We start from the raw sequence: 27,067 nt of genomic DNA, 5'->3' as shown, positions 1-27,067 counted from the left end.
ATAAAAAATTACAGACCTCTACATGCTTTGTAAGTAGGAAAACCTGCAAAATCGGCAGTGTATCAAATACTTGTTCTCCCCACTGTATGTAATGATGTGTATGTGTATATATATATATATATATGTATGTATGTATGTACACTACCGTTCAAAAGTTTGGGGTCACTTAGAAATGTGCTTGTTTTCGAAAGAAAAGCAATTTCTTGGTCCATTAAAATAACATCAAATTGATCAGAAATACAGTGTAGACATTGTTAATGTTGTAAATGGCTGTTGTAGCTGGAAACGGCTGATTTTTTATGGAATATATACATAGGCGTACAGAGGCCCATTATCAGCAACCATCAGTCCTGTGTTCCAATGGCACGTTGTGTTTGCTAATCCAAGTTTATCATTTTAAAAGGCTAATTGATCACGCGCGCTGGAGAGAAAGGGGGATGGGGGACTCAGAGGGGAAACAGACACTAAATCTGAGGCACACAATATGGCCTTGGTTCGCAGGAGGAGAGATGGGGCCTGGGTTCCCAGGAGGTGAGATGGGGCCTGGGTTCCCAAGAGGTGAGATGGGGCCTGGGTTCCCAGGAGGTGAGATGGGGCCTGGGTTCCCAGGAGGAGAGATATGGGGCCTGGGTTCCCAGGAGGAGAGATATGGGGCCTAGGTTCCCAGGAGGAGAGATATGGGGCCTGGGTTTCCAGGAGGAGAGATATGGGGCCTGGGTTCCCAGGAGGAGAGATATGGGGCCTGGGTTCCCAGGAGGAGAGATATGGGGCCTGGGTTCCCAGGAGGAGAGATATGGGGCCTGGGTTCCCAGGAGGAGAGATATGGGGCCTGGGTTCCCATGAGGAGAGATATGGGGCCTGGGCTATGGCCTGGGTTCCCAGGAGGAGAGATGGGGCCTGGGTTCCCAGGAGGAGAGATGGGGCCTGGGTTACCAGGAGGAGAGATATGGCCTGGGTTACCAGGAGGAGAGATATGGCCTGGGTTACCAGGAGGAGAGATATGGCCTGGGTTACCAGGAGGAGAGATGGGGCCTGGGTTCCCAGGAGGAGAGATATGGCCTGGGTTACCAGGAGGAGAGATATGGCCTGGGTTCCCAGGAGGAGAGATATGGCCTGGGTTACCAGGAGGAGAGATATGGCCTGGGTTACCAGGAGGAGAGATATGGCCTGGGTTACCAGGAGGAGAGATATGGCCTGGGTTCCCAGGAGGAGAGATGGGGCCTGGGTTCCCAGGAGGTGAGATGTCATTTAGCAGACGCTCTTATCCAGAGCGACTTACAAAATAAAATGTATGTAGTAATGTAATGTACACAGAAAACAAGTTTGCAATAAAAATCAAAAACCAAAGAACATTATTATTTTCGCAACGTCGAGGTGTGAGACAAGGCTGCAGTTTGAGTCCAAACCTTTTCAACATTTATATAAATGAATTAGCAGACATGTTGGACCATTCTGCAGCCCCAGGACTCACACTGACACAGAGGTAAAATACCTGCTATATGCTGATGATTTGGTTCTTCTATCACCAACCAAAGAAGGTATTCAACAGAACTGTAACATTCTAGAGCAATATTGCCATAATTGGGCACTGGCAGTAAATTTCAAAAAAACGAAAATCATGATTTTTCCAGAAACAGAAATATAAATTCACCATGAAACAACGCCATAATTGAACACACTAAAAATTACTCATACCTTGGTCTGACCATATCTGCATCGGGAAACATTAATATGGCAGTGAATGCACTCAAAGAAAAAGCCCACAGAGCATTGTATGCAATAAAAATGAAATTATTCAAAATCAACATCCCAATTAGAATTTGGACCAAAATATTTGACAGCGTAATCCTACCAATAGCTCTTTACGGAAGTAAGGTTTGGGGGCCACTCAAACTTTAAAATGTGGGACAAACATCCAATTGAAAATTCTACAAGTCCAAAGAAATACACCAACTAACGCATGTATGGCAGAATTGGGCCACTTTCCAGCGGTAATGAAAGTACAAAAAATATCATAAAAATTTTGGCTACACCTAAATTCAAGTCCAAATTCAAGTCTCCAATTTAAAGCACTTCAAACCCAAGAGATGAGCCCAGAAACGAGCCCTCTCAGTCAGCTGGGGTTGGACCTAACCAGCACTGCTTCAAAATAAAGATTTCAAATAAACAAAATCATGAACCAATCAAAGGACTCATATTTACAACATTGGAAAAACAAAACAAAATCCCAAAGCCGACTAAATTGCTATCTGGCTTTGAACAGAGAATATGAATTGGCTGATTATCTCTACTCTGTCAGAGATATGAAGCAGAGACAGATCCTTACCAAGTACAGGCTGAGTGACCACCAATTGGCAATGGTCATTTAGCAGACGCTCTTATCCAGAGCGACTTACAGTTAGTGAATACATATATATATTTTTTTATACTGGCCCCCCGTGGGAATCAAACCCACAACCCTGGCGTTGCAAACACCATGCTCTATCAACTGAGCTACATCCCTGCCAGCCATTCCCTCCCCTACCCTGGACGACGCTGGGCCAATTGTGCGCCGCCCATGAGTCTCCCGGTCGCGGCCGGCTGCGACAGAGCCTGGATTCGAACCAGGATCTCTAGTGGCACAGTTAGCACTGCGATGCAGTGCCTTAGACCACTGCGCCACTCAGGAGTAAAAAAACATGGCTACCCAAAGAGGAGCGTGTATGTGGTCACTGCACGACAGGGGAGGTAGAAACAGAGATGCACTTTCTCCTTTACTGTGATAAATATTCCTCACCAAGAGATTCATTATTCAAAGAAATTAATAAATTTATTCCAAATTTTAACTTATTAAACCCAGAGGAAAAACTAAAAATAGTAATGGGCGAAGGAGCAACGGCTCCTCTTGCAGCCAAATATGTATTTGCCTGCCATAGCCTGAGGGACACTGAATAATTACATATGCCTAGTAAGCAGTAATTTACTTATTATTATTATTATTATTATTGTTGTGATTATTATTCTAAATAGTAGTTGTACGGGTAGTAGAGGTGATGGTAATGATAGCAGTTTAATGATGGTGGTGGTAGTAGTAGCGGTAATGATGATGGTAGATGGTAGTTGTAGTACTGATGTAATGGCGAGGATGACAGTTAGTTATAAGTTAGTTATAGTTTCATTTCCATGTTTAGTCTTCTATATTTCTTATATTTCTACTATTGACTGTTACCATTTTATTGTTGTTATTGGTTTATTATTATTATTATTATTATTATTATTATTAACTACCATTTTATATTATTATTTGTTATTCTTTATTATTTTATTACAATGTATATTGTGTACATTGTTGCTTTGGCAATATTGACGCATGTTTTTCATGCCAATAAAGCAGCTTGAATTTGAGAGAAAGAGAGAGAGAGAGACAGAGACAGAGACAGAGACAGAGAGAGCGACAGAGAGAGACAGAGACAGACAGAGAGAGAGAGACAGAGAGAGACAGAGAGAGACAGACAGACAGACAGACAGACAGACAGACAGACAGACAGACAGACAGACAGACAGACACGACAGACAGACAGACAGACAGAGACAGACAGAGCGAGAGAGAGAGAGACAGAGAGAGACAGAGAGAGACAGAGAGAGACAGACAGACAGACAGACAGACAGAGACAGATAGAGAGAGCGACAGAGACAGAGAGAGCAGAGACAGAGAGAGCGACAGAGACAGAGAGAGACAGAGAGAGACAGAGACAGAGAGAGACAGAGACAGACAGAGAGAGACAGAGACAGAGAGAGACAGAGACAGACAGAGAGAGAGACAGAGACAGAGAGAGACAGAGACAGAGAGACAGAGAGAGAGAGAGAGACACAGACAGAGACAGAGACAGACAGAAGGCGAGGGATGAGTTCATACCTGCAACCAGCTTTTTTATCACTGTGACAGGAGCCGGTACAGAGGAAAAGAAAGGAGAGATAAAGAGAAAGAAAAGCAGAGTCAGGGGAGAGAAACCAAAAACCTGACGCGGACTCTCCTGCTCTGTCTGGTCTATCTTTCTGTCTGGTCTGCCTGTCTCTTCTCTGTCTGCTCTGGTCAGTCTGCTCTCGTCTGTCTGGTCTGGTCTGATCTATCTTTCTCTGGTCTGTCTGGTCTGTCTGATCTGTCTGGTCTGTCTGGTCTGTCTGGTCTGTCTGGTCTGTCTGGTCTGTCTGGTCTGTCTGGTCTGTCTGGTCTGTCTGGTCTGTCTGGTCTGTCTGATCTGTCTGGTCTGTCTGGTCTGTCTGGTCTGTCTGGTCTGTCTGGTCTGCTGGTCTGTCTGGTCTGTCTTTCTGTCTGGTCTGTCTGGTCTGTCTGGTCTGTCTGGTCTGGTCTGTCTGGTCTGTCTTTCTGTCTGGTCTGTCTGGTCTGTCTGGTCTGTCTGGTCTGTCTGGTCTGTCTGGTCTGTCTGGTCTGTCTGTGAGCTGCTAACCCTGGTCCTTGTTCTGTACTTCAATCTTACTCTTATTTTTTCTTTAATCCTTCTTATCCTCAGTGCAATTTCCACTCCTCCACTTACCATCCATCTTGTCCTCCGCTCCTCCCGCCTTCACTTCTGGAACAGCAGCCCCCTCTGCTGCCATGGGAACCACTGCTTCAGGAACTGGGGCCGACGGCTCACCTAAACCACAGGGTCAAAGGCCAGGTGATGTCCAACACATCTACAGCCAATCAAATCACTGAGAGCATCTGAGTTCATTGAATGTTCTGGATGAAGACCAGTCATACTCACGTTTCCCAGCAGCCTCTGGGGCTTTGGCCGCATCATCAACCAGCGCCTGCTCAGCCACCACATCCTTCCCAGCAAGCACCTCTTTCACTGGGGCAAGCTTCTCCACTTGCTTTAGGGGTGGGACTTCCTGTTTCTTCCCCGCCCCCAGGTCAGGCTTCTCCAGCACCTCATTGGACTGCACCTCGGCTCCTCCCACTTCCACGGGAAGTTTCTCCTCCTTCTCTCCTCCCTCTTTACTCTTCACCTCTTCCTGGTCCGCCGCTCCCTGACCCTCAGACTCTTCTCCTCCTGCTGCAGGTTGGTTCTCCTCCTCCTCCAGCTCTGCGTCATTCTTCCTCTTCTCTATCTGGACCTCGTCTTGGGGGATGGGCGGCTCGTGCCGATGGGCCTCCCCGTCAGGTACCGCCACACCTGGAGGGAGGGAGGAGGGGGAATGCACACAGGTATAACACATGGGGTTTCAGGTGTTGCTGTAAATAGTATTCTTACAAACAACCTATCACTTATAGATTCCCCCTGGTTCTATAGGGTTCCCCTTGGTTCTATAGGGTTCTCCCTGGTTCTATAGGGTTCTCCCTGGTTTAAAAAAAAAAAACACACAAAAAAACCTGGTTCTAAAGGAATCTCCCTGGTTCTAAAATGTTCTCCCTGGTTCTAAAGGGTTCTCCCTGGTTCCGTACCTGCGTTGGGGCGGTCCAGCTGCACTTCCTCATCCTCCTTCCTGTCTGGTACTCCTTGTTCAGGTCCTTTGATCTGGGGGGGCTCAGCCTGCTCCTGCTGTCTCTCTACTGGATGGACTGGCTCTACTGCAGCAGGGGCCTTAGGCCTCTCCACCAACACAGGCTTCATCTCAGGCTGTTTCACTACCACCGGCTTCTCTACTGCTGGGAGGTAGAGAGGGGGGAGATGAAGAGAGTAAAGTGCTTCATTTTTAACCAATTTGTTTGTATGTGTAAGAGCCACTAGATGGCAGCAGAGACCTAAACTATAAAAGAGATGCAACACTAATGCAGACCTACAATACCTGCTACACTACAGCCTAAGAGAAGGGGAGGGAGAGAGAGACAGACACAGAGGGAGGGAGAGAGAGACAGACACAGAGACAGACACAGAGACAGAGAGCGACAGAGCGAGAGAGACAGAGAGAGACAGAGGGAGATACCGAGCGAGAGAGACAGAGACAGAGGGAGAGACAGAGCGAGAGAGACAGAGCGAGAGAGACAAAGCGAGAGAGACAGAGACAGAGAGAGGGAGATACCGAGCGAGAGAGACGGAGACAGAGCGAGAGAGACAGAGGGAGAGAGAGAGAGAGAGACACCCATGCTTTCGTTCTCATTAATCTGCAATAAACAGGGAACAGGTGTGGAAGGCAGTGGACGACTGTATCAGTCAGAGGGAGAGAAAGATTAAGAAAGAGAGCGAGTGATAGAGGTAGAAAGAGAGATGGAAAGAGGAGAACGGAAGGAAGGATGAGGCTGTGTGATATGTCCTTGCTCCGGTGTGTGAAGCTCTTTCTCATTTTCACGACCCCCCTCTACTCTTACCCATCACTCTGGCTCCATCAATGTCAAAGGCTGCTCCTCTTATCCTCTACCCCCGTCTGTCTAGCTGTCTGTCAGTCAAACGTTCCATTTATTCCCCCATTTATCTGCTGTTCCATCTTTCTTTGTTTTAAGATTGCTTTGACCTTTTGGCTCTTGATCTCTATGCTCTCACCAACACTGACATCAAAATGTGATCTTGTGGAGTTAGGAGCATCTCAGACTTAGAACTGAATAGAATAGTTGACTCAGCGAAGGAACGTTGTAATATGGTCCGTACCATTCAGTAAATCAGCGATGTCAGGAAGGACTGCAAAGATGGCACTCTTGTCAGCTGCAGGGGGAGGAGGGGGATGCTTGGGGGTGTAGTCACTGGCTGAGATTGACAGCGTGGTGAAGGTGCTAACCAGCAGGATGCCTAACCCCACCCACAACACCAACTAGAGAGAGAGAGAGACAGAGAGAGAGAGGTTGGTCAGCGATGGGGTTAGTAGAGATAGTGTGTGTGTGTGTGTGTGTGTGTGTGTGTGTGTGTGTGTGTGTGTGTGTGTGTGTGTGTGTGTGTGTGTGTGTGTGTGTGTGTGTGTGTGTGTGTGTGTGTGTGTGTGTGGTACCTGTGCGGTGAGTCCATTCTTCTGGATCTTTCTGTATATGAGGGCGGGGCAGATGAAGCAGATGAGGGAGCCCATGGTGGCTCCAGTCAGACCAAGGATGGTCTCGACTACAGAGGAAGGAGCAGAGACAAACATGAAGTCACACACACAATGCACTTGCCTGGCTAAAGCCACATACTGTAGCTGACAGTGTACCAGGTGGGTCTACATGTCAGCCAGGCTAACAGTCCTCATCCTCCTCTTCCACTCTTCTCTTTCTCTCCACCTCTTCCTGCACCTCCTCCTGCACCTCCTCAACTTTTCCAGACAGACAGGGACATGGCTTAGCGTTCCTGTTCAATCAGAAGTCAGAATCCCCATGCCCCGTCCAACCCATCTGGTCCATGACCCTGTCCCAAATGAAGCACAAATGTACACACCCCTAATCTAATCTAGCACAAGCTTCACTTCCAGACCCTGTGTTTCAAGACAGTACAAGTGCAATCCTCCTCCTGACACAACCCCTCCCTCCCCTGGGGAGGTCTGTCTGGGTGCTGGGCCCAGGCCCAATCTCTCCTCCTGGGAGCCCAAGCCCAATCTCTCCTCCTGGGAGCCCAAGCCCAATCTCTCCTCCTGGGAGCCCAGGCCCCATCTCTCCTCCTGGGAACCCAGGCCCCATCTCTCCTCCTGGGAACCCAGGCCCCATCTCTCCTCCTGGGAACCCAGGCCACATCCTTCCTCCTGGGAACCCAGGCCACATCCTTCCTCTGGGGAACCCAGGCCATTTCTCTCCTCCTGGGAACCCAGGCCATTTCTCTCCTCCTGGGAACCCAGGCCATTTCTCTCCTCCTGGGAACCCAGGCCATTTCTCTCCTCCTGGGAACCCAGGCCATTTCTCTCCTCCTGGGAACCCAGGCCATTTCTCTCCTCCTGGGAACCCAGGCCATTTCTCTCCTCCTGGTAACCCAGGCCCAATCTCTCCTCCTGGGAACCCAGGCCATATCTCTCCTCCTGGGAACCCAAGCCCAATCTCTCCTCCTGGGAACCCAGGCCACATCCTTCCTCTTGGGAACCCAGGCCATATCTCTCCTCCTGGGAACCCAGGCCATTTCTCTCCTCCTGGGAACCCAGGCCATTTCTCTCCTCCTGGGAACCCAGGCCATTTCTCTCCTCCTGGGAACCCAGGCCATTTCTCTCCTCCTGGGAACCCAGGCCATTTCTCTCCTCCTGGGAACCCAGGCCATTTCTCTCCTCCTGGGAACCCAGGCCATTTCTCTCCTCCTGGGAACCCAGGCCATATCTCTCCTCCTGGGAACCCAAGCCCAATCTCTCCTCCTGGGAACCCAGGCCACATCCTTCCTCTTGGGAACCCAGGCCATATCTCTCCTCCTGGGAACCCAGGCCATTTCTCTCCTCCTGGTAACCCAGGCCATTTCTCTCCTCCTGGTAACCCAGGCCCCATCCTTCCTCCTGGGAACCCAGGCCCCATCCTTCCTCCTGGGAACCCAGGCCATATCTCTCCTCCTGGGAACCCAGGCCATATCTCTCCTCCTGGGAACCCAGGCCATATCTCTCCTCCTGGGAACCCAGGCCATATCTCTCCTCCTGGGAACCCAGGCCATATCTCTCCTCCTGGGAACCCAGGCCATATCTCTCCTCCTGGGAACCCAGGCCATATCTCTCCTCCTGGGAACCCAGGCCATATCTCTCCTCCTGGGAACCCAGGCCATATCTCTCCTCCTGGGAACCCAGGCCATATCTCTCCTCCTGGGAACCAGGCCATATCTCTCCTCCTGGGAACACAGGCCATATCTCTCCTCCTGGGAACCAAGGCCATATTGTGTGCCTCAGATTTAGTGTCTGTTTCCCCTCTGAGTCCCCCCATCCCCCTTTCTCTCCATTAGTCTGATTAGATACACACACCCCAGAGCGCGCGTGTGTGTGTGTGTGCGCGTCCCTACCCAAACACAAGCCTAACTAATAGCCTTACATTTACATTTTAGTCATTTAGCAGACGCTCTTATCCAGAGCGACTTACAGTTAGTGAGTGCATACATTTTCAAACAAGATGAATAAAACATGCAAACTAACCCCAACCTTCACATCTAGATCATCATTACAGAAAACACACAACTAACGGAGACCGCTAAAGAACAAGTGTGTGTGCGGTGTGTGTTTTGTGGGGGGCTATGAGCCAGAGGGGGTGTGTGTCTGACGAGGGAGAATAACAGCTCTATCTTCCTGTCTGTTCGTCCAGAGGAGATAAAAGTTAGAGGTGTGACGGTCACTGATGTACACTACCTTTCAAAAGTTTGGGATCACTTAGAAATGTCCTTGTATTCGAAAGAAAAGCAATTTTTTGGTCCATTAAAATAACATAACATTGATCAGAAATACAGTGTAGACATTGTTAATGTTGTAAATGGCTATTGTAGCTGGAAACGGCTGATTTTGTATGGAATATCTACATTGACGTACAGAGGCCCATTATCAGCAACCATCAGTCCTGTGTTCCAATGGCACGTTGTGTTTTCTAATCCAAGTTTATCATTTTAAAAGTCTAATTGATCATTAGAAAACCCTTTTGCAATTATGTTAGCACAGCTGAAAACTGTTGTGCTGATTAAAGAAGCAATAAAACTGGCCTTCTTGAGACTAGTTGAGTATCTGGAGCATCAGCAATTGTGGGTTCGATTACAGGCTCAAAATGGCCAGAAACAAAGAACTTTCTTCCGAAACTCGTCAGTCTATTCTTGTTCTGAGAAATGAAGGCTATTCCATGCGAGTAATTGCCAAGAAACTGAAGATCTCGTACAACGCTGTGTACTACTCCCTTCACAGAACAGCGCAAACTGTCTCTATCCAGAATAGAAAGAGGAGTGGGAGGCCCCGGTGCACAACTGAGCAAGAGGACAAATACATTAGTGTCTAGTTTGAGAAACAGGCGCCTCACAGGTCCTCAACTGGCAGCTTCATTAAGTAGTACCCGCAAAACACCAGTCTCAACATCAACAGTGAAGAGGCGACTCCGGGATGCTGACCTTCTAGGCAGAGTTGCAAAGAAAAGCCATATCTCAGACTGCCCATCTTAATCTTATATTTTTATTGGCCAGTCTGAGATATGGCTTATTCTTTGCACCGGGGCCTCCCACTCCTCTTTCTATTCTGGTTAGAGCCAGTTTGCGTTTTCTAATGATCAATTAGCCTTTTAAAATTATAAACTTGGATAAGCAAACACAACGTGCCATTGGAACAGGACTGATGGTTGCTGATAATGGACTCTGTACGCCTATGTAGATATTCCATTAAAAATCAGCCGTTTCCAGCTACAATAGCCATTTACAACATTAACAATGTCTACACTGTATTTCTGATCAATTTGATGTTATTTTAATGGACAAAAAAAATGCTTTTCTTTCAAAAACAAGGACATTTCTAAGGGAGCCCAAACTTTTGAATGGTAGTGTAGCTCAGGCTATTCACACAGCCTAAGCTACAACACACATGACACAGCACACACACCTTAAAGACCTGCACTCACACACACACACACACACACACACACCATTGGGGATGAGGATGCCTCCCAGCATGGTTCCGAAGACGATGGCAAGGGTGATCATCTTAAACCGCAGTGGAGGCATGTACCCCCCCGGAGCAAACGTCCCGTCCTTCTGCTGAGAGGGAGAAACAGAGGGGAGAGACAGAGATTCATTATAACAGTGTTCTACAGTAAAGCTCTTCCAGGTTAGGGAATGATAATATCATATCACTATTTACAGTGTGTGTCTCTGTTTTGGTTTTACTTTCCTTACGGGGACCAGATAGTAAAACAAGGATAACAGTGGGTCCCCACAAGGAAACAGGCTATTTTGGGCTTGGGGGTTAGATTCAGGGTTCAGGGTGAGGATTACTATTAGGGTTACAATTAGGGTTAGGGGTTAGGTTTAGGAGTTAGGATTAGGTTTATAGCTCAGACACACCGGTAGGATTGTCAAGCGTTTGCCTGCCGACAGTACTTAGCACCTCTGAACAGAGTGTCGGCAGTCAATCTCTTTTGTGTTCAAACAGCAAAGATCTTGAAGTCGTCAGCCACTCAGACTTGTTAAAATACTCCAAACCAGAAGGTGGCAGTAGCATTGTTTGGCAATGCATGTCCGTGTCTGTTGCTTTATGGTCTAGTCAATGTTAGATACGCCAATGTTGCTATTGTTGTAGAAAGCCCTTGTTGATACTAGCCAGATGGCCACAGCTAGATAACTAGCTAGCAAGATGACAATTAAACAATTTAATTAATTCTCCATAATCGCATACAGCCCGTAGATACATGTTTAGCTAGCTGGCTAAATTGTTAGCATGATACGCTAGCTAGCTACCTGTTGTGCTAGCTAGGTAAAGACACTGCATTGGCTATCAGCAGCCAGCTTCATGGAAACAAATCAATTGTGATTGAATTATAATGTTACTAGGTACAGTGGCCAGATAGCTATCTTGGTAAAGCATTTAGTGTTGTGTGCATTGTGCTGCACTTACCACCCTACTAGTTTCATATGAAGTGTGTGTGACTGCCTTGCTCAGTTAGCAAGGTAATGTTAGCTAGCTAGCTAGCTCACAAACTAATAAGCTAGCGCACATGATCAAACCTAACAAAAAAATATTTATTCAAGCACAGAAATCCTTAGCTAGACGTAAAAGATGTAAAGACGCTCTAGAAAAAAAAAAAGTATTATGCAGCTTTGTTTAAGTTAGAACAATTGTAATGAAAAGGGTGGATTTGAATGGAAAATGGGCCCTCTTTTCCCCCTTTTTCTTGTCACTCCTGTCAGCTCCCCCACGTGGAGGTTCGTGCTCTCTGATTGGCTCAAAGTCAAGTTGTCGGCCACTGCCAAGCATTGCGATACTACAAGTAGAAACGGCAGGTTCGTCGGTACCAGGTCGGTACACAGCAGGTACGTATTTTGTTCTAGCAAGAGAAGGAACGGCCTCCTACTGTGATAAGTACCTATTGGCACTCAAATTCTAAGTGAATTTCATGCTTTAGGGTTAGGGAAAATAGGATTTTGAATGGGAATCAATTGTTTGGTCTCCACGAGGATAGTAAAACAAAAACGTGTGTGTGTTCGTGTGTTAGGGCTGGGAATTGCCAGGTAACTCACGATATGATATTATCACAATATTTAGGTGCCGATACGATATGTATTGCGATTCTCACAATTCCATATGTATTGTGATTCGATACTGTGATTTTATTGCGATTCGATGTTCCAAACATATTGCTGCTGCAGGGGTACAAGAGATGGCCTAGAGAGCCTAAGCTAGTTTTGGTGCAGGTACAAAAGCTAGCGCAAAAATATTATTGCGATATTGTCAAAACTATACGATATATCATCAAAAATCATATTCCGATATGTAACGGTATCGATTCCCCCCCCCCCATCACTAGCATGTGTGTTGGTGTGTTAACCTTTATGTGTGTATATAGTCACCTGTTGTTCGAACAGCATGGTGTTGATGGCCTGTCTACAGGGCAGTATCATCATGGGGAAGCCCACCGCCACTGACATCATGAATCCCACCCGGATCATCTTAGTCACCAGGTTAGAAGGGAAGTTCATCAGAACGTTACCGGCTATGTCCTCCGGGAAACTGACGTAACCAAAAAATCCCACCTAGAGGAGGAGGAGAGGATGGAAGGGTTCAAAAGAAAAGGAATAGAGCTAAGCACAGGCAAAATCTGGTTCAGTCTGCTTTCCAACAGACACTGGGAAACAAATTCACCTTTCAGCAGGACAATAACCTAAAACACAAGGCCAAATCTACACTGTAGTCTACACCAAGACAACGTTGAATGTTCCTGAGTGGCCTAGTTACAGTTTTGACTTAAATCGGCTTGAAAATCTATGGCAAGACATGAAAATGGGTGTCTAGCAATGATCATCAACTAACTTGACAGAGCTTGAATATTTTTTTTAATAATAATGTGCAAATATTGTACAATCCAGGTGTGCACAGCTCTTAGAGACTTACCCAGAAAGACTCGCAGCTGTAATCGCTGTCAAAGATTATTCTAACATGTATTGACTCAGGGGTGTGAATACTTATGTAAATGAGATATTTATGCATTTCATTTTCAGTAAATTTGCAAACAATTCTAAAAACATGTTTTCACTTTGTCATTATGGGATATTGTGTGTAGATGGGTGAGAAAACAACGACAATTTAATCCAGGGGTGTCAAACGTCCGGCCCGCGGGCCGGATCAGGCCCGCAAACATGCATGATGAAGGCAGCGGAGATTGTGTGCCCTGAAAAGCGGCAGGCTTTTGCAAATATCAGCCTGACAAGAAACACAGTTGCAGACAGGATTTCCGATCTTTCAGTGGATTTGGACAGCCAGTTGAAGCAAAAAGTAAAGTCATTTATTGCGTTTTCGGTTGCAATTGATGAAAGCACGGACATTACAGATGTTGCACAACTGGCCATTTTCATCCGCAGAGTTGATGACACATTGACCGTCACCGAGGAGTTCGTGGAGTTGGTGCCGATGACAGATACAACGACAGCAGCTGATATTTTTACCGCACTCGTCGGCGCGCTGGACAGGGTCGGAGTGGACTGGTCCCGCGCTGTCAGCCTGGCTACAGATGGTGCGCCCTCAATAATCGGGAAAAAAGCAGGTGTTGTGACAAAGTTCCGAGAGAAAGTGCAATCTGCAAATGGAGGACGTGATTTTTTGACTTTTCACTGTATTTTGCACCAGGAGGCTTTGTGTTGCAAGTCATTAAAGATGGATAACGTCATGAAGGTGGTCATCCAAACTGTTAATTTCATCCGATCCAGAAGCCTGAATCACCGTCAGTTTGACAGCCTTCTCAGAGAGAAAGACCACATCTATGGCCTGCCATACCACACTGAGGTAAGATGGTTAAGCCGAGGTGCTGTGCTGAGGCGTTTCTTTGATTTACGAGAAGAAATTGAACAGTTCATGGAAGAAAAGGGCAAACCAGTGTTAGAATTTCATTCCGCAGAATGGATGCAGGATCTTGCATTTATGGTGGATGTTACAGAGCACCTGAATAACTTGAACAAACAGCTGCAAGGGCGCAACAAAGTTGTGACGCAGTATTATGACAGCATACGTTCTTTCAAGTTGAAGCTGTCATTGTGGGAGACGCAACTTGCCGGTGGTGATGCAGCTCACTTCCCCTGTCTGAAAAATGTGTGCGCGACCCAACATGTGGCAGACATGAAGCGGTTCAAAGAGAAAATAACGGGACTGTTACGGGAGTTTGAGCAACGCTTTCAGATTTATGTTTATATTTTTTTATGTTGATGTGCTATTGTTTTTAATTGTTTTTATTTTATTTGTATATTTAACCTATTCTTGACTCTGTGGTTCTTGCACTTGTTTGGGGAACAGGATTTCATTATTTTTATCTACATTTCTGCCTGAGAAATGACACCCTGATATACAGTGCCCTCCACTATTATTGGCACCCCTGTTTAAGATGTGGTCGAGGACTTCCAAAAATTCTCCTTTTTTTTTTAAACAACATAGAACCCAAATGCAAAAAAAGAGAAAAATCCAACCTTTTATTTAAGTACATTACTTTGGTGGTAAAAAAAAAATCACACATTTAGAAAAAAATAAACTTGAAATCATGTGTCCCACAATTATTGGCACCCCTAACAATTCCGCTGAAAATTTTAATTGATTTTTTAAAAAATATATTTTTCCGTAGTTGCTAAAGTTGGTCAGGGTATCTAGGAACTTTTAATTAGTAATTCATGACTTCCTGTTTCCCTGGGGTATAAATATGACGTGACACAGAGGCCTAATTCTCTTACCCATTTGTCAACATGGCAAAGACAAGAGAACACACCATTCAAGTAAGGCAGATTTGTGTCGACCTTCATAAGTCAGGCAATGGCTACAAGAAAATAGCCACTCGCCTTAACTTGCCCGTATCTACAGTCAGAGGAATCATTAAGAAGTTTAAAACAACTGGAACAGTGACAAACAAGGCTGGAAGAGGTCCCAAGTTTATCTTGCCACAACGCACAGTGAGGAGGATGGTAAGAGAAGTAAAAAAAGTCCTAAGCTCACTGTCACAGAATTGCATCAAAGAGTGGCATCTTGGGGTCACAAAGTCTCCAAAACAACCATCAGACGCTCTCTACATGCCAACAAGCTGTTTGGGAGGCATGCAAGGAAAAAGCCTTTTCTCACTAACACTCACAAACGTAAACGTCTGGAGTTTGCTAAGCGGCACTGGGACTTCAACTGGGATCGTGTGCTTTGGTCAGATGAGACTAAGATTGAGCTTTTTGGCAACAAACACTCTAAGTGGGTCTGGCGTAAAACAAAAGATGAGTATGCCGAAAAGCACCTCATGCCCACCGTGAAGTATGGTGGAGGATCTGTGATGCTGTGGGCCTGTTTCTCTTCCAAAGGCCCTGGGAACCTTGTTAGGGTGCATGGCATTATGAACGCTTTGAACTACCAGGACATTTTAAATAAAAACCTGATGGCCTCTGCCAGAAAGCTGAAGATGGGTCGTCATTGGGTCTTTCAGCAGGATAATGATCCAAAACATGTGGCAAAATCTACACAAAAATGGTTCAGCAGTCACAAACTCAAGGTCCTCCCATGGCCATCTCAGTCCCCAGACCTCAACCCAATCGAAAACCTGTGGGGCGAGCTAAAGAGGAGAGTGCATAAGAGAGGACCCAGGACACTGGATGATCTAGAAAGATTGTGCAAAGAAGAATGGTCAAGGATCCCTCTCTCAGTGTTCTCCAATCTTGTGAAATGTTATAGGAGGAGATTAAGTGCTGTCTTGTTGGCAAAAGGGGGTTGTACAAAGTATTAACATCAGGGGTGCCAATAATTGTGGGACACATGATTTCAAGTTTTTTTTTTCTAAATGTGTGATTTTTTTTTTTTTACACCAAAGTAATGTACTTAAATTAAAGGTTGGATTTTTCTCTTTTTTTGCATTTGGGTTCTATGTTGTTTAAAAAAAAAAGGAGAATTTTTGGAAGTCCTCGACCACATCTTAAACAGGGGTGCCAATAATTGTGGAGGGCACTGTAGTTCTGTGATCTGTGATATACTTCTGTGAATCACTGAGGCATTGTGTGTTTGTGTGTTCTTTGTCCTCAGAACTTTCAAATAACTTGGTGTTTTATGATTAATAGTGATGTTGTGCTTTTGGACACTGTCCTCAGGCTCCAGCTTTATGTTTATATGTTTTTATGTTGATGTGCTATTGTTTTTATTTTATTTGTATATTTAACCTATTCTTGACTCTGTGGTTCTTGCACTTGTTTGGGGAACAGGATTTCATTATTTGTATCTACATTTCTGCCTGAGAAATGACACCCTGATATAGTTCTGTGATCTGTGATATACTTCTGTGAATCACTGAGGCATTGTGTGTTTGTGTGTTCTTTGTCCTCAGAACTTTCAAATAACTTGAGGTGTTTTATGATTAATAGTGATGTTGTGCTTTTGGACACTGTCCTCAGGCTCCAGCTTTATGTTTATATGTTTTTATGTTGATGTGCTATTGTTTTAATTGTTTTTATTTTATTTGTATATTTAACCTATTCTTGACTCTGTGGTTCTTGCACTTGTTTGGGGAACAGGATTTCATTATTTTTATCTACATTTCTGCCTGAGAAATGACACCCTGATATAGTTCTGTGATCTGTGAAACAGTTCTGTTAATCACTGAGGCATTGTGTGTTTGTGTGTTCTTTTTCTTTAGAATTTTCAAATAAACTTGACGTGTTTTATGATTAATAGTGATGTTGTGCTTGTACTATTTTGGACACACTGTCCTCAGGCTCCAGCTTTATGTTGTATGTTGATCGTATTAAAACAAAGAAAACAATCTGAAGTTGTTGTTTTTAAGTTATATATACACCATGATTTTTCCGGTCCGGCCCACTTGGGAATAGATTTTCCTCCATGTGGCCCCTGAGCTAAAATGAGTTTGACACCCCTGATTTAATCCATGTTGAATTCAGGCTGAAACAACAACATGTGGAATAAGTCAAGGGGTATGAATACTTTCTGAAGGCACTGTAAAACACACCTAAACCATCGTGCAGTATAGAACAATGTACTATGCGGCGAAGACATCGAGACAGGAAGTGACATCATGAGCGTGAACCACTTACCGTGATGTAGAAGGTGGTGACGACGTTGAGGGAGGTGGTGAAGATGGTGCTCATGTGTTTGATGGAGGGCTCGTCCAGACTGTCGTAGGTAGGCAACACCTGCCTGTAAACAAACAACCAACCCAAACTACAGCTGCCACATCAGACTGGACAAACGAGGTCAAGTTTCAGGACAAACTTTATAGGCTACTAGAAAGGTAAAGCTTCAAGACTTTGTGGATTATCAAATGTTTCGGGGATCTTAAAAATCATAATTTTATCCAAATCTAAAATATTCTGCCAGAGAAGACATTAGACAAGGCAAATCATGAGAGGGTAAAAAGGTTAATTTTGTCTGATAGTTTAGACCTCTAGTCATTATAGATGATCAGATTTAACAGTGAGGATCAGGGGTGTAATCATTAATCCAAAAAGTTTTGCAACGGAAAACGTTTACATTTACATTTCAGTCATTTAGAAGACACTCTTATCCAGAGCGACTTACAGTTAGTGAGTGCATACATTTTTCATACTGGCCCCCCATGGGAATCGAACCCACAATCCTGGCATTGCAAGCGCCATGCTCTACCAACTGAGCTACAGGAGGCCACACGTTTACTCGAAACTGAAAACGTTTTGCAACGAAAACGAGAGTTTCTATTGGACAAATTCAGGTAGGTCCCTCCCCGTTTGGTTCTGTTTGGTTCCTAGTGAATACACCCCAGCATTCGTATCATATCACATAGAACACATGCTAAACAGATCTCATGGAGAGAGAAAAAAGCGGATTTCACAAAAAGTCTGTTGGATTTCCACGAACTGGTAGGTAGAGGGGTGAGAAAGACTTGTGTGTGCGACTGTGTGTGTGCATGTGTGTGTTAGTGCAACGTGAGAATGAGTGGGTGAGGCAGTCTGTCTGTCAGACAGAGGAGTGCAGTGAAGTGCTGGTTATTATCTATGAGAAACAAAGAAGAACAGCGCTGTTACAGAACAGGCCAGCAGCACTGTAAAAGGGGAATTTACAGGCCTTCTATTTTACACCTAGTGCTAGGCTGGGTTTCTTGGCAGTCTTTTTTGCACTCACTTTTGTGTGTGTGTGTGTGTGTGTGTGTGTGAGTGTGTATGTGTGAGAGTGTGTGAGAGAGGGAGAGAATACAGTTACTGTCTCTCTCTATCGCATTCTCCCTCTCTCTCTCTTTCATTCACACTCTTTCATTCTCTCCCACTCCTTCTGTGGTTTTATGGTGTGCAGCACTGTCGCATGGTGCTTTTCTTTGACGCCTGTTTAAACTAAGGAACTATTCCATCTTATAACCCAGGTCAAATAAAACAGCTTACTGGAACTAGGCCTCAAACCTGTACAGTACTGTACATTCTCTCAATAGAACTCATTCCAATGTTTTTTCGTTCCGTTTACAGTTTACACCGTCTGTAAAATAATCCAATATTAGTCCAATGTATGTTTTATCATTTGGTTCATATGGTCTGTAAAACAGCGTTCAATACACATTTAATTGTGATATTCCTGCTAGTAAAACTGAAAACGATAAGTGAAACTTACACCATAGCACGTGGGTAGAGTTAAAGACATATTGTCTTCATATTGCTTATCTGGTTTGTTTGGATCCACAGCAGTATCACAGAGGGACATTTTTTGTTTGTATATTCTATGACTGCTCAGTTTCATAACTGATGTTAAATCATGTAAACAGCTTTAATAAAGGTAATAAAAAGCGTATGTGTTGAAAGCTGTTTAATCAGTGTGTGAATACATCAGTGTGTCGTAAGATGGCCGCCGTCCAGTGGTCTGATTAGTGGTTTGGCTGGAGCAGCGCTCCACTCGCTGTTTGACCATTGGCCAACAGAGGGCCCTGCCAAATATCACTCATCACCGCTAGACTGGGACACACATACAAACACACAATGGGACAGGCCCACGTGTGCGTGCACACACAGGGACGAGTGTCCGCGCTCTCACACAAACACAGAGAGAGAGAGAGAGAGAGTGATGAGAGCAGTGTTACCTCAGTGTGATAATTATTAAAGCCTTGTTCCAGCCTCAGCACCACAGTCAGCCTCACCCATCCAACACCTACCCCCACCTCACCCAAACAACACCTTCCTCACCCATCCAACACCTACATCACCCATCCAACACCTTCCTCACCCATCCAACACCTTCCTCACCCATCCAACACCTACCTCACGAATCCAACACCTACCCCCACCTCACCCAAACACCTACCTCACCCTCCCCCACCTCAGCCATCCAACACCTACCTCACCCTCCCCCACCTCACCCAAACAACTACCTCACCCTCCCCCACCTCCCCCAAACACCTCCAAAAACTCACATCAAACTCCTTAAAGATACTTCATACATGCAAACCTCAAGCGTACTTCCCAAACAAAGTCAACCCCAAAATAACAACCCAGTCCAACCACAAACACACACCCCTACCCACAACCAGAATCCCCACCCCCTTCCCCTCTGCAGCCCTGGCGATGACAGAAGAGAGGAGGTAGCAACAGAGCATGCAGATGGAGGTGAAGATGGAGGGATGGAGGAATAGGTGGATTATGCCGTAGAGGGGGGGGGGACTTTACTCCTCAAGATCTCCAATCAACATCTCGTCTGCAGGCTTGTCTTCAACAGCCAAGCTAACCAGTATGCAAACAATGACGTTGTAATAAATAATAGATTTTCCCAAGGCGAGAATGCAGCTCTTGAAAACCGTGCCGAAACAATATTCTGCACTTTGTTAGACAGATCCAACTACAGCACTGGACTGTGTCCAGAAGTAGCAGTAACTGGTGAAAGGACAGGGAATGAAGAAGCTGATTGGTTAAGCGTGAAGCTGTGAAAGTGCAACATCGAATCAGCAACCTCCCCTACGAACATCCCCCTAACTCTCCACCCAAAAACTCTGTCTCCGTCCCCTTGCAGACTAACCTCCCCTAAAGCCTTTGGCTGCATTCGTAAATTCGCTCTGGCTATCTACTCCGATTTCAGAGCACTCTCATCGGAGTGTGCCAGAGCGCAGAATAACAAATGTAAGAACACGCAACACCCGTTGAATTTGACCGCTGTCAGTAAACATCGGCAAAAAAACGTAATGAAATTGTTGCCAGCAGCACAGTTACAGTCACTAACACATTTCAACATATTAGGTGCAGCATGAATCAGCACCTGAACTATCATGTCCATTCTACCCACTACTGTTCTGTCTCTAGACTCTACATCCTGCTCATGTTCTAGGTTGAAGATGACAAAGGTTAAGACAAGAGGATTCTAATATCCCATAACTCTTTGCAACAATTGGACCAGCTATGCTAGTTAGCAACAGTGCTGGTAGTTCGCAACGGCGCTGGTCCCATGAATCTGTTTATTTTCGAAAAGCTTCCACATGGAATCATAACTTATCCTAACCTTTATTATCTTCAACCTGGTCATGTTCAATTGGCACAAAACAGGAAACATTTTGTATTGGTAGGTAGGTACCCCTCCATTTGAAAAAGGAGGTGTCTCCCATTTTGATGCCTAATGAACACAACCCCTATCCTATCACCCTTTTAGGGACCAGGATACAATACGTGCTACAGGATACGATGCGTACCAATGCGCTGGAGGGGCGGAGAGGGACTGGGAGGTACTTACGACTGACAGGCGAAGGCCATGCCACAGATAGGGAGGCAGCGAAAGATGCCGTCCCAGCGCACCATACTGACCTGCCCCAGCCACAAGCCACTGAGCAGCCCACGTTTGAATGAGGACAGCACCATCTGAGGGAGGGAGGGAGGGAGGAGAGCAGGGAGAGTTACTGCATGAACCAAAAGAGGAAGAGGAGGAAGAGAAGGAGGAGAGAAGCTGAGGGCCTGTCTGATCATGAGTGAAAGAATGCAGAGGGGAGGAACCGGAGAAAATGAATTTGAACAAAGTAAAAAGAGACAGAAGATGCCATGCTGATAAAACAGTTCTCCTCCTGCCCTACTAATGCTGAGACCATATCATCATCATCCTCTCTGACCTGTTAGAGATGTACACAAGCCCAATGACCAGCTAGTACAGCCTGCACGATTCATTGAATATAAAATCAGAATTGCAATATTGACATGCACAATATCCATATCGCAAGAGGCTGCAATATTTTCAAACAGCCATCTGTAACACCCGTTTCGGGCGCAGTGCACGCTGGGGGCGCAGTGCACGCTGACTCGGTCGCCAAGTGTACGGTGTTTCCTCCAGCACATTGGTGTGGCTGGCTTCCGGGTTAAGCGGGCACTGTGTCAAGAAGCAGTGCGGCTCGGTTGGGTTGTGTTTCGGAGGACGCGGGACTCTCGACCTTCGCCTCTCCCGAGTCCGTACAGGAGTTGCAGCGATGGGACAAGACTGTATACCAATTGGATACCACGAAATTGGGGAGAAAAGGGGGGTAAAATACACCAAAAGGTATTTATTTTACACCAAAAGGTACAACACCTTCCTAATATTGAGTTGTGTTCCACAGGGATGCTGGCCCATGTTGACTCCAATGCTTCCGACAGTTGTGTCAAGTTGGCTGGACGTCCTTTGGGTGGTGGACCATTCTTGATACACACAGGAATATGTTGAGCGTGAAAAACCCAGCAGTGTTGCAGTTCTTGAGACAAACCGGTGTGCCTGACACTTACTACCAATCCTTCTTTAACCTGTCTCCTCCCCTTCATCAACACTGATGGGATCATAGCTTTCACCTGGATTCACCTGGTCAGTCTATGTCATGGAAAGAGCATAATGTTCATAATGTTTCGTACACTCAGTGTATATAAATCTAATTAGGGTCCCATGGGAAACACTGACCAACCATTTGGTTCCTACTCTGTCACAATCATCTCCTCCCTTACCTTTTCATTCGCTGTCATGCCAAACTGTATTCCAACCAGAAAATTAGAATGATCATTCTATTTATATGATTCCAACAGTTTACCCAAATCGCAATTCTATTTGTTTGCCCCTATCGTGCAGCCCTAAAAACTAGAATGCAGAATGTTAAGACTGATCATGAAATTAAATATACATTTCTGAGGGGCAGATGTTTTGATCGGTACGGCATTTACAGTCTGTAGCTGCTTCCTGTATCCAGCCCCAGAGGACCAGAGAGAGAGAGCTCCATGAGCATCCTCCACATCAGAGGATGGTAGTTGAGGGGGGCAGAGGTTGAGCAACAACCGTAAACCCCCTTGCCTCCAAAACATAGACACCACAAACACAGACACACAAACAACCCAAAGACTATCTTTGAAGAGGGGAGAGGAAATGGAAATGCCAGGATTGGAGATTAAGAGGGAGGATGCTATTAGTGGGTGGGGGTTGAATTTCGTCCCCTTAGTGTCGGAGTTGATACCTTCCCCCAGGTCGGAGTTTAAAGGTTGTTTCCATGGTTACTTACGGGTGACAGCAGAAGGTGGTGGCGATAATAGGCAGGCACTGTATGACGCCCCTGACCCGCCACAGATGCACACGCTCGAACCAGGAGCCTGAGATCAGGCCGTAACGCAGAGAAGACATGACTATCTACAGCAGCCAGCCAGACAGCAGTCAGCCGGAACACAGGAGAGGAGAGAAACAGTCACAGAGAAGAAGGTAGAGAGAAACAGTCACAGAGAGGAAGGTAGAGAGAAACAGTCACAGAGAAGAAGGTAGAGAGAAACAGTCACAGAGAAGAAGGTAGAGAGAAACAGTCACAGAGAAGAAGGTAGAGAGAAACCATCACAGAGAGGAAGGTAGAGAGAAACAGTCTCAGAAAGGAAGGTAGAGAGAAACCATCACAGAGAAGAAGGTAGAGAGAAACAGGCTCAGAGAGGAAGGTAGAGAGAAACAGTCACAGAGAAGAAGGTAGAGAGAAACCATCAGAGAGAGGAAGGTAGAGAGAAACAGTCACAGAGAGGAAGGTAGAGAGAAACAGTCTCAGAAAGGAAGGTAGAGAGAAACAGTCTCAGAGAGGAAGGTAGAGAGAAACAGTCACAGAGAGGAAGGTAGAGAGAAACAGTCACAGAGAGGAATGTAGAGAGAAACAGTCACAGAGAAGAAGGTAGAGAGAAACAGTCACAGAGAGGAAGGTAGAGAGAAACAGTCTCAGAAAGGAAGGTAGAGAGAAACAGTCTCAGAGAAGAAGGTAGAGAGAAACAGTCACAGAGAGGAAGGTAGAGAGAAACAGTCACAGAGAGGAAGGTAGAGAGAAACAGTCACAGAGAGGAAGGTAGAGAGAAACCGTCACAGAGAGGAAGGTAGAGAGAAACAGTCACAGAGAGGAAGGTAGAGAGAAACCGTCACAGAGAGGAAGGTAGAGAGAAACCGTCACAGAGAGGAAGGTAGAGAGAAACAGTCACAGAGAGGAAGGTAGAGAGAAACAGTCACAGAGAGGAAGGTAGAGAGAAACAGTCACAGAGAGGAAGGTAGAGAGAAACAGTCACAGAGAGGAAGGTAGAGAGAAACCGTCACAGAGAGGAAGGTAGAGAGAAATGGAAAGGAGGTGTCAGCAAGGAAGGGAAGGAGGGAGGGCAGGAGTCAGGAACGACAGTGAGAGAGAGAAGGAAGGAGGAGAGGAAGGGAGATACATCACAGTTAGAGGGGTTAGTGGTCTGGACCAGGTTGGGCGGTGGTCAGGGCCAGGACTGGGTCTGGTTCTAATCCCAGACACCACAGTACTCCAAGTCACAGTGGTGTTCAGTAGAGACGTCATGGTTCTACTACAGGCAGTTGAGGCAGAACACAGGATAGCACTAAGAGGCTATACTATACTACAGTAACAGTGCTAAAGGCTAACTGTGTAAGCAGTGCAAACACTACAGAAATAGACAGTGACAATAAGATTAACAACAATAACACCCCCAACATCAATACATTTCACAAGAGTGTCAAAGAAAAGGCAAGGGAATCATACTGTCCACAGACATTATTCTGTCAGCGTGAAACAGGGATAAGAAACTTAAGACACATATCATCATCATGCTAGGTTTTAGAAATAATTATGAGTCATCTATTGAGTTACATTTCTACTAGCAAAACATTTTCCCCATCTGAATAGGACCCTCTTATACACCAGGAAGTCCTGTACTCCCTCCCCTCCCCCTTCCCTGGTATGGTTGCGGTCTCACCGTGAACATGAAGAAAGTGTAGAACATGAGGGCCATGGCAGAGAAGGACTGGATGGATGACATCATGTTCCTCTGCAGACTGAGAGGCAGCACGATGATCAGAGACACCGCGATCAGCAGCAGCACACGGAAACCGAATGACACCTGCGGAGGGCGGGACACAAGCTCTAACCAATCATATCACACATACAGTCAGTTCAAACCAATCAGCAACAGTACATGGAAACGTTCAATTTAACGTTTGCTACGTTGCGGAACTGTTTGTACTGAACGACACGTTTCCCAAAAACTTTCTTGTACGTTCTTAAATAGACTTTGAGGTACGTTTGCTCAATTTCTTGGGTGTTGCAGGGTGTGGAGAGGTGTGGCTGGGTGTGGCTTAAAGCAATGAGTGAAGTATTTAAATGGGAGCGTTCCCCAAACTACAACCTCCCAGTTTTTAACTGGTTGTTAAGTACAGCACCGTTTCTGTTTAATTGAACGTTCCAATACATTTTTTCGTACTGAACGCAGCCCTGGGGAGGGTAGGACAGGAAACTAATCAGACCAATCACATCACAGACAGTCAGTTCTGAGAGTGTACATCCAATCAGAGCATTTATGAATGTTTATGTATCGTTTATGATGACATTATAATTTGTCTATATGCAGGTGATTTATGATGTGCATTTCACATGTAAGCTAGGTTACGGAAGAAGGGGTTCGATTCTCTGGTTCTATTCTCTGATTGCTTCTGTATCTCAAAACTCATGACTCCTACCGGTAGGCCCAACAACTGGGCAAAGAAATTAGAGCCCAGGTCAGCGATGACAACATAGAAGGCAATACAGGTCCCCAACATCAGACCTATCATACTGTAGAGACAGAGAGACACAGAGAAATAGAGACCAGGAGAGAGAGGGGAGGAAGCGGGAGAGACATTAGCAAGATATACATCGCAACTAGGGCTGACCCCATTTAGTCAACTAGGGCTGACCCCATTTAGTCAACTAGGGCTGACCCCATTTAGTCAACTAGGGCTGACCCCATTTAATCGACTGGTCGATTGTTTGGTTGATAGGCTGTTGGTTGACCGAGATTTCTTTAGTCAAGTAGCAGCAAAATATATATACAGTGCCTTCGGAAAGTATTCAGACCCCTTGACTTTTTCCACATTTTGTTACGTTACAGCCTTATTCTAAAATGGATTCAATTGTTTTTTCCCCTCATCAATCTACACACTACACCATAATGACAATGCAAAAAGGTCTTATTTTTGTGTGTTCATTTATATATATACAAAAAACGGAAATATCACATTTACATAAGTATTCAGACCCTTTACTCAGTACTTTGTTGAAGCACGTTTGGCAGCAATTACAGCATCAAGTCTTCTTTAGATTTTTTTTAGATGGGGACAGCCCTAATGGCAACAGCATTGGCTCTCAAAGGAAAGGACACATACCTCATCTCCACCAGTGTTTTGCCTGGTTTGCCGTAGGCATGGAAAGCTAGGCCAGCATAGGTCCTGCGTTTGGTGCTGCTGGCCGTGTAGACCAGAAACATACATGACTGGTGGGTCATCCACGAACAGGAGAACAGCAACAGAGTCCCTAGCACTATCCCACACTAGAGAGAGAGAAGCAAAGAGAGAGAGAGAGAAGCAAAGCGAGATATGTCAAAACTCTCAGAAAATAAGGCAAAAGTGTCATCCACATTTCATATTGACAGGTGCATATTAAGGGACTAAAATGGAAATTCAGTACAACGGTGTTAACATCAGAGAGATAAAGAATGAGGTCCACAGCCTGTATATTACACCTGTTAGGGCGCGTAGAAAGGTAAACACGGAACAAATGGTGCTTCATTCATATGTCACACCAGTAGGTTACCGTATCATAAACTAGATCTGCAATAGGAATAATATTGTGACCGGTGTGAGATAGCGGTAACCGTACCTGTTTGAAACAGAAAGGCATGGTCAGCACGCTCACTCCAACGATGCTGTTGACCACGTTCATGATCAAACCCCAGTTTGAAGCTGCCGCCGTCATTTTGCACGGTTCGATGTTTTTCACCACCCAAAACTGTTCACCAAACTAGCTAGCTACGTTGAGAAATGACAACAGGAAATCGACAGCAGTGCCGGCCGTTATTTGGTCCAAGTTGCGATGATGACAGTAGTTGAATCCGGCAATTCTGCTTAGCTTTTTCCAAAACGTATCCCTCAAGAGTTTGTGACGTGACGCTTGTTGCTAGCGAACTTAGAGAAACAACAACAAAACATCACTGCATCTATCGATCTGACAAACTAGATCATTCAGCTAAAATACATGTATGAGACATTTCGATTAAATAAAATACGTTCATCTGCATGGTGCATGTGCGTTTAAAAGGAAAGTTTGACAGTTGAAAGGAAATCGAACTTTTGTTGTTACAAAACTTGTCAACACACGTCTCTTCGATTCCCTCGATTTGAAGCTTAGCTAGCTACTGTAGCTATGTTATCATCCGTGACTCTTATACTCTGGTCCACTGTGTTGGAAAAATACCGTTACCAATTTATATCCATCACATAACATTTTTATTTCCATATTTATCATGAAATAGACGACTACAAAAGCTACGGAAATCACTATTTCCTGAATGCGTAACCAGGAAGTATGAATCTGACTCGTGACAAGACAACGTATAACAACTCTGGCTCGTGATGCAGTTGGAAGGCTTGGGTGCCCTCTAGCGGCCTGGCGTGTTACTGCATTTCAAAGGGGTAGCGTAAATTAATTGCATTTAAGCAGCCGCGACTACTTGAAAAGAACATCCAGATTCATGTTACGAATGACTGTCTGGCATTTTTCAGTTAGTGTGTAAAATTTGAGAAATTACTAATTTGTCACTTGATC

General features: G+C 45.3%; 1 protein-coding gene across 1 annotated transcript in view; it reads right to left on the bottom strand.

The window, feature by feature from the left end:
• The window catches only part of LOC121577337 (putative sodium-coupled neutral amino acid transporter 10), a 36,041-nt gene extending 9,225 nt beyond the window's left edge, over positions 1-26,816 (bottom strand). Inside the window, exons 1-14 of the mRNA XM_045218408.1 lie at positions 26,123-26,816; positions 25,630-25,793; positions 24,946-25,039; positions 24,186-24,329; positions 20,707-20,831; positions 17,070-17,172; positions 12,369-12,551; positions 10,448-10,559; positions 6,904-7,010; positions 6,570-6,729; positions 5,429-5,632; positions 4,749-5,159; positions 4,536-4,637; positions 3,896-3,916 (exon numbers count right to left, since the gene is read on the bottom strand). Coding sequence (XP_045074343.1) covers positions 3,896-3,916; positions 4,536-4,637; positions 4,749-5,159; positions 5,429-5,632; positions 6,570-6,729; positions 6,904-7,010; positions 10,448-10,559; positions 12,369-12,551; positions 17,070-17,172; positions 20,707-20,831; positions 24,186-24,329; positions 24,946-25,039; positions 25,630-25,793; positions 26,123-26,218 — 2,026 coding nt within the window. The 5' untranslated portion in view covers positions 26,219-26,816. The remainder of the gene's footprint in view (positions 1-3,895; positions 3,917-4,535; positions 4,638-4,748; positions 5,160-5,428; positions 5,633-6,569; positions 6,730-6,903; positions 7,011-10,447; positions 10,560-12,368; positions 12,552-17,069; positions 17,173-20,706; positions 20,832-24,185; positions 24,330-24,945; positions 25,040-25,629; positions 25,794-26,122) is intronic.
• Positions 26,817-27,067: the final 251 nt, after the last annotated feature.

Source organism: Coregonus clupeaformis, chromosome 1, assembly GCF_020615455.1.
Source record: "Coregonus clupeaformis isolate EN_2021a chromosome 1, ASM2061545v1, whole genome shotgun sequence".
NCBI classification, from domain to species: domain Eukaryota; kingdom Metazoa; phylum Chordata; class Actinopteri; order Salmoniformes; family Salmonidae; genus Coregonus; species Coregonus clupeaformis.
The sequence above is the reverse complement of the archived record's forward strand: the minus strand, read 5'-3'. Positions and strand labels throughout refer to the sequence as shown.